At 41.4% G+C, this 19795-nt stretch overlaps 1 protein-coding gene across 8 annotated transcripts in view; it reads left to right on the forward strand.

The window, feature by feature from the left end:
- MYO18A (myosin XVIIIA) overlaps positions 1-19795 on the forward strand; it is a 383975-nt gene that overhangs the window by 355341 nt on the left and 8839 nt on the right. For 5 of the 8 annotated variants that reach the window (XM_077294310.1, XM_077294311.1, XM_077294314.1 and 2 more), the window contains one exon: positions 3529-3651. In XM_077294310.1, the coding sequence (XP_077150425.1) occupies positions 3529-3651 (123 nt within the window). Of the gene's footprint in view, positions 1-3528; positions 3652-6370; positions 7776-19795 lie in introns of all 8 variants that reach the window. The other 3 variants (XM_077294308.1, XM_077294309.1, XM_077294307.1) reach the window with 2 other exon arrangements.

Genomic DNA, 19795 nt, shown 5'->3' on the forward strand with positions numbered 1-19795 from the left:
GTAGGGAACTCCGCTGCTCATCACACCCCCATCACACCCCAGATTCTCCCACTTTGTCGGAGCTGGGCGGAAAATGTCAAAAGTTGAAAAGTGTGAGCTCAGCCTCAAGTTGTACCAAAAATTGTGACTTTTTAACGCTTTTAAAACCAGAATACTGGCGTAAAAGCCTTGATGAACTGTCCCCAATGTTTTTTTTCCAATACAATTTTGTTTCTCACCTCAAAGCAACTGACAACCACCAAACTTGGAAATCTCAATTTTGCAGTTACATTCCATCCTTTCTTTAATTTTTGCTTACCTATTGAACATGTATTGAACAAGATGTAGAGAAGAGATTAAAGGGAGTATGGCTGTAAAATTGTACTGTGTAGGGTTGTTGTCTTCATGTAAAGTGTAATAAAACTATTATTCCATTTTTCTGAGACCCCTCACCATTATACATTACAGCAGAAGTGCTCCGCTTATACACAATCTCACGTAGAGTGTAGAATGGGCCCCATTAGAAACCTATCTTTGCATGCTCATGCATTAGCTGCCCTCATAATTTGAGCTATTGGTGGGATTCTTGGGACCATAACCTCCAGTCATCAGCAAGGCTTTATATATAGTATAACATATCAAAAATGTCTTAAAAGTTTAGTTACACTTTAAAAGTTAGAGAGACCATTGACTTAATTTGCCCCTAGATATTTAATATATATGTTCATCTTAAAAGTAGTCATTCACATAAGATGTGTTTTTTTATTCTTATACCACATTAAAGGGAATCTGTCAGCAGGTTTTGCTATGTAATCTGAGGACAGCAAGGGGCTGAGACAGTGATTTCAGCAATGTGTCACTTTTGGGTTGTGTTCTGTTGTTTCAAGTGTTTTATCACCAGGAGATGTGCACAGAAAGCTGTGGTGTGGGCGGGGTTAGTATTCTGAGCTCTGCTTCATACTACATCTAAAAACTGATTGTGTCACAACAGCTGCACTCAGTAAACCAAGCGATACCTCGTTGGAATCCGGGTCTCTTTTCCTACATTATTAGATGATGTAGCAAAAACCTGATGACCAATTCCAGGAACTCCACATATGAAGCTCATCTCATGCATATAATGTGAATAACTTCCAGATTAAGCTTCTTGTAATATATCAACCTCAAAAGATCAATAAGATTGCTGTTGACTGATCGACGGTTCTGTGGTGATCTCTCTCGACGACTCTATACGCAAGAGCTCTCCTGTGTTCTCTACGAAAGCTCTGCTGCCTGTCTCTTCTGGCGGTGACTTTTCTTGTCCAAAACAAAAGGACCGTCATTCTGAAGTTGGACATAAAAATCTTTATTTCCTATGACCTCATCTGGGTAGAGTCTGGAGGTCTTCATACACATTAGATTGTCGGACTAAATCGTCTAGATCGGTGGGCACAGCCTACATTTGGCTGATGTGTATGGTGGCCTTAAGAGCTTACACTCCAACTGCTGCCTGACCCAGAAGTGCGGTTTGGTGGTCCGGCTTTTACCTGTAGTGAGAACCTGATGGCAATTACAAGACGTTCCTTCCACTTTCCGTAGCTTTCCATCCCGAGACAGTGCCTTCACTCCACCTGCCTTCATTTGGACAGTCTACCATTAGTTCACCATTTCAGCCAGGTTTGATTATTTCTTTAAAGGTGTCATTTATTTCAGATGCTCCCATGTTTTGAAGTTTTTTTTCACGTATCCCTAAAGATACCTCCCTGGTGGATAGTGCCAGCTGCAAGTGTGGATGATGATGATGATGATGATGATGATGATGATGATGATGATGATGATGATGATGAAGAAGACATCGGCTGATGACACATTGCCGTGACAGCCGCCTTTTAATACACTCAGCGCTGGGAATTAGTTTTCTTTACGCAGCATCACTAAATATTATGTAACGCTACCTTGGATGAAATATCCTGTCTCGCGCACAGCCTATCCTGCCGCCCAGCCTTCTGCTCTAGTCATCTCCAATACGGACGCCAGGCCAGAAATGCTGAAATATTTATTGATTTTAAATTATTGTAACAGGCGAGTCGGCTTAAATTACCCGTGATGCTTTCAGGTTTGCCGGCAGATGCCTGAGTGAGCCTGTCTCCACACTGCAATTGGCATTCACATTTGATACTAAACCTTTACCAGTCGGTTATAATGATATAAACAGATTTTCAGTGCAGCGAAGAATTACGGACGGCAACATAACGCAGCTTACTAGAGAAGCGCAGTTCTTCAAACTAAATTTATTTTCATTGAGATGGACACTTTTGCACCTTACCAGGGCGATCTTTAAAAAATAATCAAAGGAGCATGTTGCGTGCTTTTTCGAATGCCGCCGTTCAAGCAAGCACCACCACCCCAGTGGTCTATCCTGGAATTGCAAGAGATGATGCACCTCTGTCCGTAACATGACCCTGCGGTCAGTAGCCACAGCAGTAGGTTGTGACTGAAGGGACAGGATATCATCACTTCTAATTTTGTCAGAAACCACCAAAAGTGACACAAAATGTATAACAACTTTGCAGATACATTGCATGTTCCTGTTTTTCTCTGATCCTAAGCTAGAGCCTGTATTAAAGTTCAGAGCTGCAGTTAAATTTCTCCAAGTTTCAGGGCTGAAATCTCTTAATATTCCTTGCTGGCATTAAGCTTCCGGTAATGATTTGCCTTCTAGGAATAGTAATCTTTACCACAGTACAGACTCTTATGTAAGAAACATAACTGCTCCGTTAGATTACAGGAACTTGGCCAATGGCAGACAGAAGAATTTTGAATGCAGCTCCGGGTTATAACATAAACTGTAACTTAGAATCGATGAAAGATAACTAATACAATGTACGGTAATTAAAAAAGTTATTTAGCTTTCTACTACTGGCTGAAAATGAACTCATTTCCTCCAGGGAGCCGCCAGCTTTCAGTCACATGAGAGGTGCAGGGAACGATTACAGTCACTCACTCACTATGCTGTGAGCAGTGGCTGTCAGCACGCCCTGTTACTTTGATTGACAGCTCACTCTGCGCATATGTGCTGCAGGGCCATGTGTCAATCAAAAGGACAGGGCGGGCTTACAATCGGCGCTCACAGTATAGTGAGTGATGAACTTTAATCGCTCCCTGCACCTCTCTTATGACTGAAAGCCGGCGGACTCCTGGGAGGAAATTAGTTAACTCTCTCCCTGTAGCCACACATTTAGGAAGGGAGGCGGACAGCATTGTAACACAAATTACCTGCAGATTAAAATTACATAGAACAAGTCGGATGTGTACTCTAGGAATATGCATATGTAGTGATATTAGTGCATTACAGCTTTGGCTATAATTTCATTTTATTTATTCCTTTTTTTTTTTTAATCAACGTCTAAACTTTACAAACCTAAAAATAATTTTTTTGCTGCTAACTTTTTATGTTCCTTTGTACTATAGCTAACCCTGTAAGACAATTTTTGGCATGTGTCGATCTCCTGGTTACCCGATTTAATCCTTTTTATTGGAACAACTAATTGGTGTCTTGCTTTCTGGCAGTGATGGAGACTCTGACGCAGACTCTGAACTTGACGACCGAGTGGATGGAGTAAAGTCATGGCTGTCCAAAAATAAAAGCTCTTCCAAAGCCTACTCAGATGACGGTAGTTTAAAGAGCTCTAGGTCAGTACACATTATTGTGTGTTTTATATTTGAAGAGTTAAATTTGACATTTTTGTACAAATAGGAGAAAAAAAATCGCAGCAAATTTTATGCATTTAGCAGATGAGACTTGCCCAAGTTTATGGCGTGCAAAAAATGGCGGCTCCAATGCGATTGTTAAGCTAGAAAACTGCATTTGATCATGTACATCTTAAAATGTTGCTGCGGATATACAGGTGCCACATGGACATAAAACTAATGCCACATTGATGAAACAAGTTTTCTGGATGAAAATCGGATTATTTTTCATTTGCTTTTCTGACCCCTACCTATAGTGAAGCTCTACCTTTTGGCTGTTATTAGCTCTATAGTTAGTAAATAATCTAGCATGGTTTTCTAGATCTTAATTTTGTTTTCAAAAGGGTGTTCCATCTTGTAAAGTCATGACATGTTGCTGGTATATGCTATCACTTTATGATCAGTGGAGGTCCAATCTCATAGCTTTACTCCTAATGGATGGCCTACAGGTGTGACTTAACTTCTGTGTGTAGCTGTGATTCCGGCCACCAAATTCTCCACGTATCCTCATTTGCTTGAACTGGGCAGTGCTGCATTTATTTTCATTTTCTGGATTATGGTGGTCTTAGAGCAGTGTTCCCCCAGCTCTGGTCCTCAAGAGCCACCAACAGGTAATGTTTTTAGGATACCCTTAGTATTGCCCATGTGATAATTGCAGTACCTTGCCAGGCAAGAATTCCATCACCTGTGCAATACTGAGAAAATACTGAAAATACGACCTGTTTGTGGCTCTTGAGGACCGGAGTTGGGAAACACTGCCCTAGAGAATTAAATCTCCACGATTATGAAGTGATGGTACAGAATACCAGATATAACTACCATTTCACGTTTCAGCTTATAGTTTTCAAGTCGCTAATTTGACAATACAATTCCTTCCTGCAGTTCAATTCATTAACAGATGTATTAGGTGTATTTTTATACTCGTCAGACCATTCATATGTTCATCATGTGTTAATGAGTTTTGCTGAAGGATTTATTCAGGTATGCAAGCAATCATCAGAATAAGAATGAAAATGTGCTACAAAAATGGTAATTTTTTCTTACCACAAAACCAATGTTAATATAAAAATGGAGCTTCAGTTTATAGTGTAAGTGGACTTTTTCCTGATAGAGACGTCAGAACCTCTGATCTCTTGGGTTTTGAGTGCTGAAACCTCAACCAATTGCTTGCTAAAATAAGCGAGCAGAAGCGCTGTTCTCCTAGACTTGAGACTGTCTTAATTGGACGTCCGAGTCCATCTTTGGTCTCGAAGGTGAATGCTTTTTTCATTTTATAATTGGTGGAGGTCTCGACACCCGACCCCCATGGATCAAAACATCTAAGGCTACATTCACACTAGCGTCGGTACGGGGCCGTCGCCATGCGTCAGCCCAATGTACCGACGCACGTTGTAGAATAAATGCACAACGGGGGCAGCGGATGCAGTTTTACAACGCATCCGCTGCCCCATTGTAATGTCCGGGGAGGAGGGGGTGGAGTTTCGGCCGCGCATGCGCGGTCAAAAATGGCAGACGCAACGCACAAAAAAAGTTACATGGAACTTTTTTTGTGCCGACGGTCCGCCAAAACACGACGCATGACGGATGCGACGTGTGACCATACGTCGCAATGCGTTGCTAATGCAAGTCTATGGAGAAAAAACGCATCCTGCGGGCAACTTTGATGCGTTTTTTCTCCAAAATGACGCATTGCGACGTACGTCACATGACGCTAGTGTGAAAGTAGCCTTACATGTCTCCTCTTAATTGTTAATTTGTTGGCATTTGTTCAGAAATTGCGGATTGAGAGTCTAGAGCTGCATATTTGGATGCATTTTTATATATTTGTAATCGCAGATACTGAGCAACTTGGTCAGATACAGAAAATGTTATTTTCATCTCTGCACTGTTGCAAACACTGCAGTTGTAATTTTGCGAAGCGGGCAATAAAAGCAGAAGATTTCTTCAAGAAGCATGTTTATTTCAGTTGTATCCCTCTGCTGAGGGTCATCAGCAAATAGTCTGCGTCATTAAACACAAAACCAATCACAATTTATAACTTGGGGTACTCTCTAGCCAGCTTGAATCATTCTACACATTAGTCATTTCCAAGCAATTAGCAACGGGCCACAGCATCGAAGCTCAAACAACATTGTCCCCAAACTCATTTTTCTTGGTGCAGTGTTAAAATCTTGGGCAGAGATTATGATCTCTTTATTTCATTATCTAACCAAATAAGTAAGGTAATTATGGAGTCGTGCTGGAGGCCTGAGTGACTGTCTTGTATTCGACTCACACCCACACCTCAGCACTCATTTGTCCAGGTAAGGTATTCATTCTGTAGAACAGGTGGATGAGTTTTCCATTTAGAAGATTTTTTTTTGTCTTTATATTTCACTTGAGAAATGTTCCACATGAATACCGTGTATGTTGGCAGATGTTGCGCATAATCTTGTGCAAAAAGATGACTAGGACTTTGCATCTCACTGGTTTTAAGGCGTACACGGTACAATTTTTTATCATGTCTACTTTAATTTCATTTAATTTTGTTGTTTCTACTCCATGCTCTTGTTCTGTCATACATTTTCCTAATTTTTATATTGTTTCTTAACTGTTTCTGTCTTCTTCTCTTTTCATGCCATTTTATCATGCATCAAACTTCCACACTTTCACAAAACTAAAGACCTAGTCAGAGTACAGAAATGAAGGAGGGAAAAGAACTAAAGCCTGCCAAACAAGTCAAAGAGGTGGATGACAGGCCAGTGTCAGTAATGAGCTCTCTCAGCTATAGAAAAAGGGTAAACATTAAGGACTCTATAGGTGGCAAAGGCGATGTGGATTCTTTGTTTTCCACTCTGAAAGATAGATCGGAGTCCCCGGATAGGTCATTTAGAAGGGTTCAGAAAGATTCTTCTGGAAGTGCCCTTGATGATACAATGTCTGTAACTTCGTGGAGAAAATCTCAAGGTAGTGAAGACCTGGATGATCGGGCATCACTGGTGTCTCAAGCATTTACTGAAGCATCTAGTCGAGCAAGAAAGGGACTTGACAAGCGATGGTCCATTGCAAGCCCAGAGTTTGATAAAGTGTCAGTAGTTTCCAGTCGCCTCTCTAACAGGCGGACTTTAGAAGATGAAGATGAAACAAAATCCTCACTGAGCTTTGGTATTACTAGTCCACCTAGTCTAAGACGTAGCACCTCTAAACTAGATGAACCACGTAACGGCTTGTCAGCCTTAAGTCCTTCACTCAGTAGGCGTTCAGACTTTGGATTAGAAAGTCCAACATTGGCCAACCGCTCTGACACTCGTTTGTCTGTGGCCCGAAGTACTCTAGATGATTTTGATGATTCTGTTAGCATTGGGTTTAGTGATACTAGGTCTTTGTATAGTCAGCACTCCTCTGGACGTAGTTTTTCAGTACCTCCTCAGGCTAGAACACCTGGAGGAGAAGACATTGAACTAGAAAAAAAAGATCCTCAGCCTGTTTCACACCGCAACTACTTAGATCCAGACCTTGAAGCTGCCATCAATGAAGTTCTGAGCTACAAACCTATTAAGTTTAAGAGGAAAAGTCTTGATCCTGATTCAGAGGAGGATGATGACACAAAAAGTGTAAGAAGTATTAAGAGCTTACATACAGAAAAAGGTGAGTCATCTTCTGGTCTCAAAAGGTCCGCATCTGCTGTAGACTTCTCCAGGGCTTCCAGCAGACGAAGTAGAGTTCGAAAGAGTAGTTCTTGTTCTAGTTCTGAGGAGGAACGTAAAAAGAAGAGCTCTAAAAAACATTCGAAGAAGTCCAAAAAGAAATCAAAGAAGAAACAAACTGAATCATCCTCCTCATCATCATCCTCAGAATCCGATTCCTCCTCAGGCTCTACAGTATCTTACCGTAGTGGAAGCAGTGTGAAAAAGGGGCCTAAAAATAAGGACATAGAAGAGGAAGAAGAGCCTCCAGAAGACAATAAAGATGGAAAAAGCGGCAAACTGGCAAAAAAAGAAGATAAGAAAAGGAAGAAAAAAGTAGACAGTCTGATGATGAAATATTTATACCGGCCGGAAAGTGATTAAGGCAGTAGGTGTTTGCCTGTGAGTGCACCTTCAATAGCATGCCCTGCACGGAGTGGATTACTAACTTTCATTTGTGGTGTTTTGAGAACTGGCATTGTTAACAAAGTGTGTCGTCTCTTCTTATACTCGTTCTTTACATTACTTTTTTGTAGTTGGCGGAATATATCCAACATTGTGATCTGCTGGTTGGTTGAGAATTTGGTTAAATTGTAATACATTTTGGATTATATTTGCATATATACAAAGATTTAATCCATTTGTAGTACATAGAGAGAGCTGAAAATACCTGTGCTGGATCGACTGTGGTCCTCAAGTATGTACAAGAGATGATAACTGGGGACACCAGTCAACCTGGCACTGCAAAATATGCCCTAAAAAGGCAGCTAAAAACACTTTATCATTTAACCTACTTTGTCTATTTTTCATACTAAATTATATTCTTGTGTGTAGAATTGTATCTGATATTGCCAGGGAGATACCCACAATGACTAACCCAAGTTTAAGATCTTTAAAGTTTTGTGCTTGTACCAGTATCCATAAGAAAAATCCCATAGCGATTTTAAGAGAGGATCAGAGTGACTGTGCATATTGTGCCAACCCTGGAAATACATTCCCATGAATGATAAGCACTGTTCTGTCTTAAAGGCTGTTCTGTTAATCTGTGCAGCTACTACACCCCCCCATGAGTGACCTTAATCCTTCCCGCGCTGAAGTAAGAGACTTTGGTGATCCACAGATATGCAAATGTCCCTCTATACATATTTGTTGAAAATACCACTTTTCCTAAGCTTTTTGTAGTTCTTTCTGTTAAGGATGCTAGTGAGCGAACAGGCTGAAAATTAATCGGCACAGCAGGAAGAGTTTGCAGTTCTTGTCGCCTGTTTTATTATCCATGGTCTCAATGCAGCAATCTAACACTTCACTGAGTAACCCTTTGCATTCAGACAGTGAGGCTGCCGCCATTCTCCGTATGACATTTTATGTTTTTTCCACTGTTAAAAATAAAAATAGTAAGATAAAATCTGCAGTCACATCAGTGCCTCTTTGTGATGAAGAGGCAGTGGCTGTCCTTGTCATGCATGGCGTGGAGTAAACTAGAAGATCGGGAGATTAAGAAGATAGTATCTAGAATTATTTGTATGTAATTAAACACTAATTTGACGCTCTTCGCCTTCAATTAAATTCTTAAAAAAACAAATATTGCATTGATAATGAAGCCTTCATCCAATCGGTAGAGATGGCATCAAACCGTTATTCTATGGACAGTTTATACTATATTGAACACCAACATTTCCTTGGTGTCCTAAAGTAGAAGTCATTATCCAATATTTTATGACATGTTTATTTAAAAAAAGAAATCTCAGCGTGCCACAAAGCGTACAGGCCAAACGAGAGAAAGAAGCAGGGTCCTGAGTGTTCTGATGCCACTAATGTGCGCCACAGTTCTCGGGCACAGACCTCTTCTCCTCGCCATCACCTGCCTGGACCTCCCTCTGCTGAGCAGCGCTTGGTTGGTTGAGTGCTGTGCAGGTTCCTCCCTCTTCAGCAGCAGCACTCTGAGAGCCTACAGAATATGGGTACTCAGACACTTATTTTTTGTAATATAAACAGGATTTTTTAAAACCTTTTTAGTTGAAAAATATTGATTATGTAAGTTGACCGTTCAGTTTGGTTAGTCTGAACATTCTAAGTATGGTGAGCTCACCTCTAAATTCTATATGAACTGTTGCACAGAAACCCAAAGTACAAAACGAGGCCCTCAGATTCCTTTATTATCATAAAAAGTGAAGAGTAGATTTATGGAATTATAAGTATGCTTTTTATTGTACAGTGATATATACAACTTTATATAGTGGGAGGACCAAGACATACTATATGGCATGCTATGTTTTAACCTTTTTCGAAACCTCTTTTAACCCAATTGTGTGTTCCTTTTTTTAACAAATTTCTTTCCAAGACTGATCAGATCCTGTGCCTGTCCATGTGATTACATGGGGTGATGAGATCAATTGCAGTCTCCAAGTCTTTATATAAATAAGACTAAATGGGGGCACCACGGTATATGGGATACCACCAAGACCTAGAAATGGATAAACTTGCACAAAAAAAGAGAGACTAGGCCCTATAAATGGGGATCACCATATTGCAGATGAGGCAGAAATATACAAACACAACTTTATTGAGTGACACATAAAAAGGACAAAACACAGTTAAAATCATTTAAAAAACACAATATTACACAATAGCCCCTGATAAGGCAAATAACCCACAAAAGACTCCACAATGTAACTAAATGGTGAAATACTCTGTCACTGGCCAAAACGGCCCAGCTGGAATGTAACTGAACCCTATATAAGGCACTCCCCTGGACAAAATACAGTCGGACAAGGCATAAATAGCAGATAAAAATACAAACACCATATAACAAATGTATGTATCACCAGACTACCTGTGGAAAAGACCCCAGCATGTATGGCTCTGAACCGTAGTGCAAGATAAAGGACCCCACTGCACTTGATATGCCTGATAATACAGAGCAGATGAACACAAGGACAACTGGTTCATGGGATCACAAGAGCCATAAACAAGCAAAGCGGCCACAGACGTGAAGGCCACAGATGACCAATATAGATGCCCAGGAGAGCGACATGTGGACAATGAGCCACATGAGGTGACAAATAAAGTAAAGGCAGTACAAAATGAAAACTGCCTAAAGGCAATTGTTGCCAAGCCTGTTAACCTACAAATGAGAGTCCTAATGCAGGCTATACAAAACAAATATGGGCAACATGTACAAATAAGGCAGTAGAAATATACTACCTAAGAGCATGCAAAGCCAGAACCGGTATGGCCTCCAAAGTGAGTCATAGTGTGGGTTAGAAAGAGACCCAACGCGTGTCGCCACCTGCACAGGGCGGCTTCATCAGGGGTAGTCTCACAACAAAATATGTGCCACTTAAATATACATACGAAAATGACCTTACCAGCATCAGCTGTGTTGCTGCTTCCGGCCGCACGGCTCAATCAAAGCCATATAGTCTATTAACCACTCCGCTCTGTCTGCGCATGCTCCAGCGTCAGACAGCTATTGGTGTATCAGAGGGGTTACCAAGGGGACCAAGATACTTCCTGTCTAGCGTTTACAATAGAATAGAAATCCCACTTGGACCGCACAAAAATATTAACAGAGATTCTTAGATAACGGCGCGCCCAACATATCCTGGTAAGTATGTCACCGCTAAAGTGCACTATGTACAGGAATCGGAGATTCGCGTGCAGAACGCACTGCGCATGCTCCCGCAAAGTGCCGTGTTGTAAGCAACACTATCGGTTACCAAAGCACCTGGGATGCTGACAAACCTGTCATCAGCTGTGTTGCTGCTTGCGGCCGCACAGTACAATCAAAGCCATAATATAGTGTGTTATCAACTCTGCTCTGTCTGTGCATGCTCCAGTGTCAGACAGCTATTAGTATGTCAGAGGGGTTACTACAGAAACCATGATACTTCCTGTTTAGCGTTTTCCATCAGGTGGATATCCCACTGGAACCGCACAGAAATACTATCAGAGACTGTTAGATAACGGCGCGTCTAACATACCCTGGCAACTGTGTCGCCACTAATCAGCTCCATATACAAAAATCAAAGAGTCGCGTGCAGAACGCACTGCGCATGCTCCCACAAAGTGCCATGTTATAGACAACACTAACAGTTGCCGAGGCAACTGGAGTGCTAAAGAATAATAAATATTAACCATTGCGCACCTGAAATGAAGTAGCGAGCGACACTGCCGATGTATTTGACCCAGAGGTGTGCAATCACAAATTAATAGTGTGCTCTATATATAGATTACTATACCTAGTTGGTGTGATAATGTAGATACGGTATACACTGGGAGCACTGCAAGGATTTTAGAGAAGAGGCAAAGGGCAGAAAACAGGATACAAAAATGGAGATGAAAATGCAACAACCCCCGGATCCCCATGCCAGCCCTAGCCAAAACGAATGACAAGCAAACCAAATTGGTTGCTAAAAGTCACACCGTGCAAAAACACAGGTGCACTTATGCTGAGCACATGCTGATCTAGTGGACTCTTGATACATAGGAGGTCGACGCAAAACATATGTACTGGAAACGACGATCGCACCAATTAGCTGGCCCCTGAAATGCGCCACCCCAGCAGATACATGCATTGCATACGTGCAGCGTCTGAAAGTGCCTACGTTTGTGTCAGTAGTAGCCAAGGCTGTAATGAATTAGAAAAAGAGCATAACCATAATGGGCAATGCAGATAAATCAAACTCCAGCAAAAACCATGGAGGACGGGGTAAGTAATCCCCGTATTGGGGCAGCGAATTTACCAAGGCTCAACATTAGGTGCCATGACATGTTTATTAACATTAATCCCTCAGAGAACGTAAGGCCTGCTAGGTACAAAAATACAAAATTATTAGGGTTATACCAAACATGGAAAAGGAAGAAGGAAAACATGACCACCTAATACCAGACGCAAAGCATCTCATATACGTATGATGTGATAAAGGGGCGGGCATCACCCCCAAAGTGCCTCAGAAGGCCCACTTATCATGAAGAGCAAATGCCACTGGCACCATATAGATTCAAGTACAGGTGAACAGCCGTAAAAATGTACAAAAAATTCCAAAAAATTACAAAAAGTTATTATGTGACACAAGTCTGGCCAAAATAAGGCCAACAAAGTGCAGCAAGCAAATATCTTGTTGAATAGACGGCCGTCCCCACGCACTGAAAAAAGTACCATTTAGTTTGTCCAGAGGAGGCCAAGGTACTGGGAAAACACAACGCAAGGAAAAACTTAAATTTGCTTATAAAACCCAGTAAACAAGAGATCCTCATTCAAACCCAAGGGGGTTTGACAATTCAGTTGAAAAATCCATTTCGATTCACGCCTCAAAAGTTCAAGGGTAACATTTCCCCCTCTAATGTTCGTTCGTACCCCCTCCAGTCCCAATATCCTGGTGTCCACCAGCTGGGAATCATGTTCGGCCAGATAATGTGTGGCCACCGACGTTAAAGTCTTTCCTTTTGCTCTGTCTGCCCTCGCGGTGCGAATATTTGAAAAATGCTGCTGGATGCGTTTCCTCAGTTCCTGTGTAGTCTGACCGACATACACCTTACGGCAAGGACATATCAGAGCGTACACCAAATTGCGGGATTTGCAGTTGAAATATGCCTTGGTGGTAATCTGTGAAGGCAAAGAGGATACAATAATTGACTCGTTACCAACCATGAAAGGGCATACATTGCAATTCCCGCAAGGGAATGTCCCCAAAAGTCTAGCCCCCCTATTTAGTCTCTTTGTTGGCCGCTGAAAATGACTATGGCTCAAGCAATCCCTCAGATTTCTTGCCCTCCTAGCAATTACACTAGGTTGAGCGGCGATGTAGGGATGGAGTTTAGACTCACTCCGTAAAATGCCCCAATACTTGGAGAGAATATTCCTTACATCTTTCCATTGATTATTGTAGGCCGTGATTACCCCAAGGGTTTTTTTGATGTCTTGGCCCGAGGTTGTAACAGGCCCGCCCTGTCACTATTCTTTGCCGCAACAAAGGCCTGTGAAATTACCTTGTGTGGGTACCCACGTTCACGAAACCGTGTTGTGAGTTCCCGGGAGTGTTCCTCAAAGTCACCCACATGGCTGCAGTTCCTCTTCACTCTATAGAACTGTCCCTTAGGGATTCCTCTTTTGAAATGTTGGGGGTGGAAACTAGTGAAGTGGAGAAGACTGTTGGTGGCCGTTGGTTTCCGGTAAAGATTAGTCACAATACTTGTCTCCATTATACTGAGTTTGAGATCCAGAAATTCGATGTCGCCTTGGGAATATTGAGATGTCAATCGAATATTCCAGGGGTTGTCATTCAATATACTGACAAAGTCCTGACACTCTTCCAGGGTGCCTGTCCAGAGGAACAAAATATCATCAATATACCGTAGCCATTTGATCACATGCTTGGCATATCCCTCCAGACAGTACACCCTGGTCACCTCCCACCACCCCAAAAAGAGGTTGGCATAAGCCGGGGCACACCGTGCCCCCATGGCAGTCTCCCTCACTTGCCTGTAAAAGACACGGTCGAAGGTAAAGAAATTTCTATCCAAGAGAAAGAACAAGAGGTCCAATAGAAAGGAATCGTGTCCCCTATCTCCCGATGTATTCGAATCCAAAAAATAAGCTACAGCTTGTGTCCCCAAGTCGTGGCTTATACACGTGTAAAGGGACTCTACATCAAGAGTAACAAGCCACGTGTTAGTGGGCACCTCCAAATCCTGCAATAATGAAATGAGAGATGTTGAATCTCTAACATACGACTGCAGGTTAAGGACAAGGGGTTGAAGAAAAAAGTCAATATAAGTACATGGTCGCTCATGTAGTCCCCCTATCCCCGACACTATTGGCCTACCTGGTGGAGCCTCCAATGACTTGTGGACTTTGGGGAGCATGTAGAAAGTCGGAGTCCTGGGGTGTTGATTAGTTAAAAACTCTTTCTCTCGTTTGTTGATGATGATGTGTACAAATGCATTGTCCAACAGCTGATTTAGTTTTGCCTGGAAAACACCTGTGGGGTCGGAGGGGAGAGTCTGGTAACAATCTGCGTTACGAAGTTGGCGCATAGCCTCCTGTATATAGAGGTCAACCGGCCAGATAACCAGGTTACCCCCCTTGTCTGCCTCCCGGATGACAAAGTCCCTATTGGAACCCAATCTTGTTATAATAGACTGTTCATCTTTGCTGATGTTTCTACCCCTAATAGGGTCCAATTTAAGTTTTAAAACCTCCCTATATACAGCATCAAAAAAACACTGTACCGCTGGGCATAATGTGAACGGGGGAGTGGCTTGGGATGGTAACCGGCCAGTAAACTTACGTCTAGAAGAACCTTCCTCTCCCTCGTCCAATAGGTCCAATAAGTCCCGCAAGATTTGCCTGTCACACGTGGAGAGGTCATCCATATCCGAAGTCCGATAAAACAGAACCTTAAAAGTAAGCTGTCTGCAAAACAGATACACGTCTTTAATAAAAGTAAATTCTCCAAGTCTTCCTATTGTATTTTTTAAGCTGAGAAATGCTGTGTTCTGTGTAAATGGTGTGTTGTCAACATCCAACTAGGTTTTCCAACTCTTCGATTGTAAGAGATGGTAGGTTTAAGGAACTTTGCTTAAACGGCTCATTCAGACGTTTATGCAAATCGGTCATATCATGGACCGTGAAGCACAGACTGCCTGTGTTCTCCTGACCCGAGTGCAACTCCTAGAAATACATGAAGCCTTCATACTTGGGCCAGGAGACCCACAGCCATTCTGTGTATTGCAGGCCGAGATCAGACCAATTTGCATGGATGTCTAAATGAGCCCTGACTTACGTACACTTTCATCCAGTTTCATGAATACTCTTTTTCTTCCTGGTACATACTGTACATTGGGACAGAATCAGAAAACATTATTACAGTAAAAAACACTTACGTGGGGTTTTTAGACAGTGAACCTTTATCACCTATCGTCTGGATAGGTGATAACCAATTGATTGCTAGGGGCAACACTGCTGGGACTTCCCATAATTGCTTTAGAAGGGTCCCAAACCCCTTTGTTCCTCCTCTCTGTGGTCAGGAACTTTAATTGCGTAAAGACCCCCATATACACTACACTAACAGCATCAGCAGGGTCAACTGACAGTCTAAGGTGTGTTGGGGCTGCCCGACTCTCCCTCGGCAGATGATGTCGGTGGAGATAAGGATCCAGCATGTCTAACTTTGGATTTCTGATTCTTTTGTTCTCGTGAGATAAGCAGGCGTCAGAGTAGTCTGGCACTAGTTCTCTAATAGAGAACACCAGAGCGCTCGTTCTTCCAAGGAGTTGGATGAGATGCCTGCCGAATGGTTCAGTCGTCCGCAATCTTTTGTGTATAAGGTCCTTAACTATTGGGCATGCTCCATTAGGACGGCATACCCAGGTATCTTTCACATTTCTAATACTTTGGAATTCTCTTAGACATTGAATTTGGTGGCACAGTGTTTCCTCAACTACTGCTCCTTCGAAATCTCTTGTCATTGAATTTGACAATCGTCATTTAAAATGGGGGGGCTCAGGACTTCCTGTTTTAGCAGTCGTGGGGTCATTGTGATTATATATTTATAATCTATCCTGTGTCTGTCTGTTGTGAGAAAACCCATTTAAAGTCATATGTGTATGGTTAAACTTACACTCCATATAGCCTCCAAGTTTTATTGTGGTATAATATAAGACTGATGGGAGCGTTTAAGGACCTACTGAGCCTTTTGTTTCATATGAGAAAATTAGCATGTATGATACTTTTCATCCTTCAAAGTAGCACCAGACTGATGTGTTTCACCAATAAAATGTACACGTGACCTCATGCACATGGCTGTATTGTGGTTCTGTACATTCTACCAGTTATAAAATGTTGTTATATGGAACCAATTGAAGTGTATGGGGCTTCACCATACCTCAGTATACCTTACATACTGCTTCTAGGCTACAATGACAACATTATATGGTGCCACAAAGAGCACCAAAAGTTGTTGCATTCTTATACTGAGCCTCAAGGATCTCATACTAACTTTTGAAACTACTCACCATTTGGGCTCATTCACAGCATCAGTTTTCCATGTAAAAGTTCCATCTGTGGTTTTTACGGATAATGTTATGATCCAGTGACCTTGGAGCCGCATGAAAACTTTCTCTGGAGTCGGTGGAACCTGTACTGACCGCAAATCCTGAACTAACACCGCAACTAGAAGTAGCCGTGGGGTGTGCCTAAAAAACCCTAGACACCTCGACACAGCCGGAGGACTAAATACCCCTATAGATGGAAATAGGAATGCTATCTTGCCTCAGAGCAGACCCCCAAAGGATAGGCAGCCCCCCACGAATAATGACTGTGAGTAGGAGAAGAATAGACACACGCAGGTAGACAACAGGATTTAGCAAAAGAGGCCACTCTAGCTAAATAGGAAAGGATAGGACAGATTACTAGGCGGTCAGTATTAAAACCCTTCCAAAAATATCCACAACAGATAATACAAAAAGTTCCACAATCTAACTAAAGACATGGAATGTATATCTGCCACTCCAGAGAATCCAGCAAGACTGAGAAAATACTGACACAATCTTAGCTGGACAAGAAAACACAAAGAATAGCACCGAAATGTGAAGCACACAGCATGTGTGCCACAGGAAAAAAAAACCCAGACACTTATCTTTGCTGATTTGGCAGAAAGACAGGAGGAACCAGGCAGAGGTCCACACCTCCCAACAACAATTGACAACTGGCAAGGACTAATGAATCCTGCACACCTAAATACCCCAGTCAGAACTGCAATGAAAACAGTCCGTGAAAAAATTGGACATCATGCAGATGCCATCCGAGTGCTGTTCATTTTTTCACTGACTGATAGCAGAAGGTTGAGAAACTTTTTTTTTTTCCTCATCAAAGAAAAATTGATGGAACTCGGGTCAAAAACACTAACGAAACTTAAAGCGATATTCTCATCCAAGAAATCACTGATGTGTGCATGATCTAGGTAAGAACAAATCTGCAGCATCTCAATTTGTTTCAGCGGTTTTTCAGTGTTTTTCACTGAAAAACACTGAAAGAAAAAAAAAAAAGCTTGCTAAAAAGCCACCTGTAAACATACCCTAATATGGTCCAGGGCAAGACAAAGTATCGCCCCTCTGCCAGAGATGAGGGAATGGCAGAGGAGTATATACAAAGCCTTTTCTGTGCTTAGTGTTGCTGTCTTTCTTTGGTACAGCTGGAAAGCTATAGATAAAAAGCTGTAATTAACCCTGATGCAGATCATGTCTCAGTCTACACTGCAAAGCCAGAACGTGAACTACAGAAAATAGTATTGTAAATGCTGTAACTTGTATTCATATGAATAGTCATGTGAAAAAAATGTAATGAAAAAAACAAACAAAAAACTTTGTCATAGCCTGATTATAAATTCCCGTAAAAATTGTCAGAACGGTCTCTGAAACAAAACATCTCAATTACCATATCATAGCTCACCGTGTAAGTCTATAATATAGAAGGCTCGTCGGCAGCATTTCACGTTGTACCTTTCCTAGCCGGTGGAAGTTACTTGTGAAATGGATCATTTGGACTTTGTTGCCCTCCACCTGCAGACTCGGGGGCACGGCTGCCAGGCTGGGCATGTTCATTTATTTGTTTAGTTAGGAGAATCCTCGAAGGGCAGGCGGCAAATTCTCTGACAGATCCTTTTGTTTTTTTCAATCTCCCTCCGCTCATTGATCTGGATTAATACTCTGACATGCCTGCAATTTACACAACTTCCAACGCAATTTGTTTCTGCCTGGAGGGCACATTTTAGAGCCGAATAAAGATTCATAGGGGTAGAAAATCGGGAATACAAGGAAGGAGGGGACGTGGGCGCAGATATAAGCAATTACTAAATGCTGCAACTCTTTCAGCAGATTTTTCTCCCACTTCTATCAGCTTTTGCATTGCCAATGATGGAAATCTTGTACGTTAAGTATTTATTGTATACCCATGTTATATGGTGCGTATATGAGCAGGAGATAAAACCTGGAAGGAAAGAAGACTTCCCTGCAAATTGCTATGGAAAACGTATTAATTAGTGGAAGAAGGTAGTTTGCATCTATTAAATGGATTAATGTCCACAGCCGCATGATGATTGAATGGTAGCTATCGGTACTTAATGATGCTGTTTCTCCTTCCGCATTGTGCAGTTTCACAGGATCTGCAGACCTCTTTAATAAATGGTGATGGTGGTATTCATTAGAATTAATGTGTCAAGTTGGAGCTTTAACCGTTTGCTTGCCTGAGGACGGGAAACCTAATTTCAGATGCAGTCCTTTCGGTAACGTGAAGAAATATATAGAATATTTTTTTTTCTGCATTGTCTGATAGTTTGAAAATGAGTGGACCTTCCTCGTCACACATGTGATTGAGAAAGTGGGGATAGAAATCAGCAGTTTAAAAAAAAAAAAGGGTTTTTTAAAGGAAATCTTTAATTTTTGCTGGTACTCGAATCTCTCTCAAAAACTTTACTGCAGGGATGGTGCTGACCCCACTGACTCTCACTGACTGCCACCTGCCCTCAGATTTAACTTTCTGGCCGGAGACAATAAATGCCAATAACATTGGAGGTGCCATTTAATACATGACACTAGGAAGCCGGCGGTCGAATACTAAATGAAAAAAATTATGCATATTGGCAATTCTGGCTACATATAATCCCCCTCTCATTTATACTTGTTTTTTTGTATTTGGGTCATTCGTCATAACAGGGAGGCTTAGATAACCCTATCCTACCTCACTTTTTGCTGATATTATTTTTTCTACATTTTGTATAGTTGTCGTTAAACATGCTTCACAAGGATTCCAATAATATTTTTGGTGTTGATTGCCTGTTTTATAGTTGACCTTTCCTACTCCCAAAAAGTTGGATGGGTCGTAGTTTCGAGGAGTCAAAGCTGACATCTATTGGTCCACTTTTTTGGATGTTTGGTAGATACACTTATGTCGATTAGTTTAGGAAGTTCGTATATGGATGTTCTACTTTATATTACAAGTACCGGTAGTTCTTAGGAAGAGGTGCTTCTTGCTCTTATACAGAAGTGATATTAGTTTTATTATTAAATGGAAACGAATTAGGGAAGATTATGATTTGAAGAGTGATGAGAGTGTGTGTGGTGAGAGGGTGTGATGAGTTTAAAAAAAAATAAAATCTCCATTTATACTGTCCGTGCAAATTTGACCGCACTCACACGTCATCCGACTGCAGTCCGATATTTTATATATATATATATATATATATATATATATATATATATATATATATATATATATATATATATATATATATATATACATACACATATATATACAGTCATGGCCAAAAGTATTGACACCCCTGCAATTCTGTCTGATAATACTCAGTTTCTTCCTGAAAATGATTGCAAACACAAATTCTTTGGTATTATTATCTTCATTT

This window comes from Ranitomeya variabilis, chromosome 3 (assembly GCF_051348905.1).
Source record: "Ranitomeya variabilis isolate aRanVar5 chromosome 3, aRanVar5.hap1, whole genome shotgun sequence".
NCBI lineage: Eukaryota > Metazoa > Chordata > Amphibia > Anura > Dendrobatidae > Ranitomeya > Ranitomeya variabilis.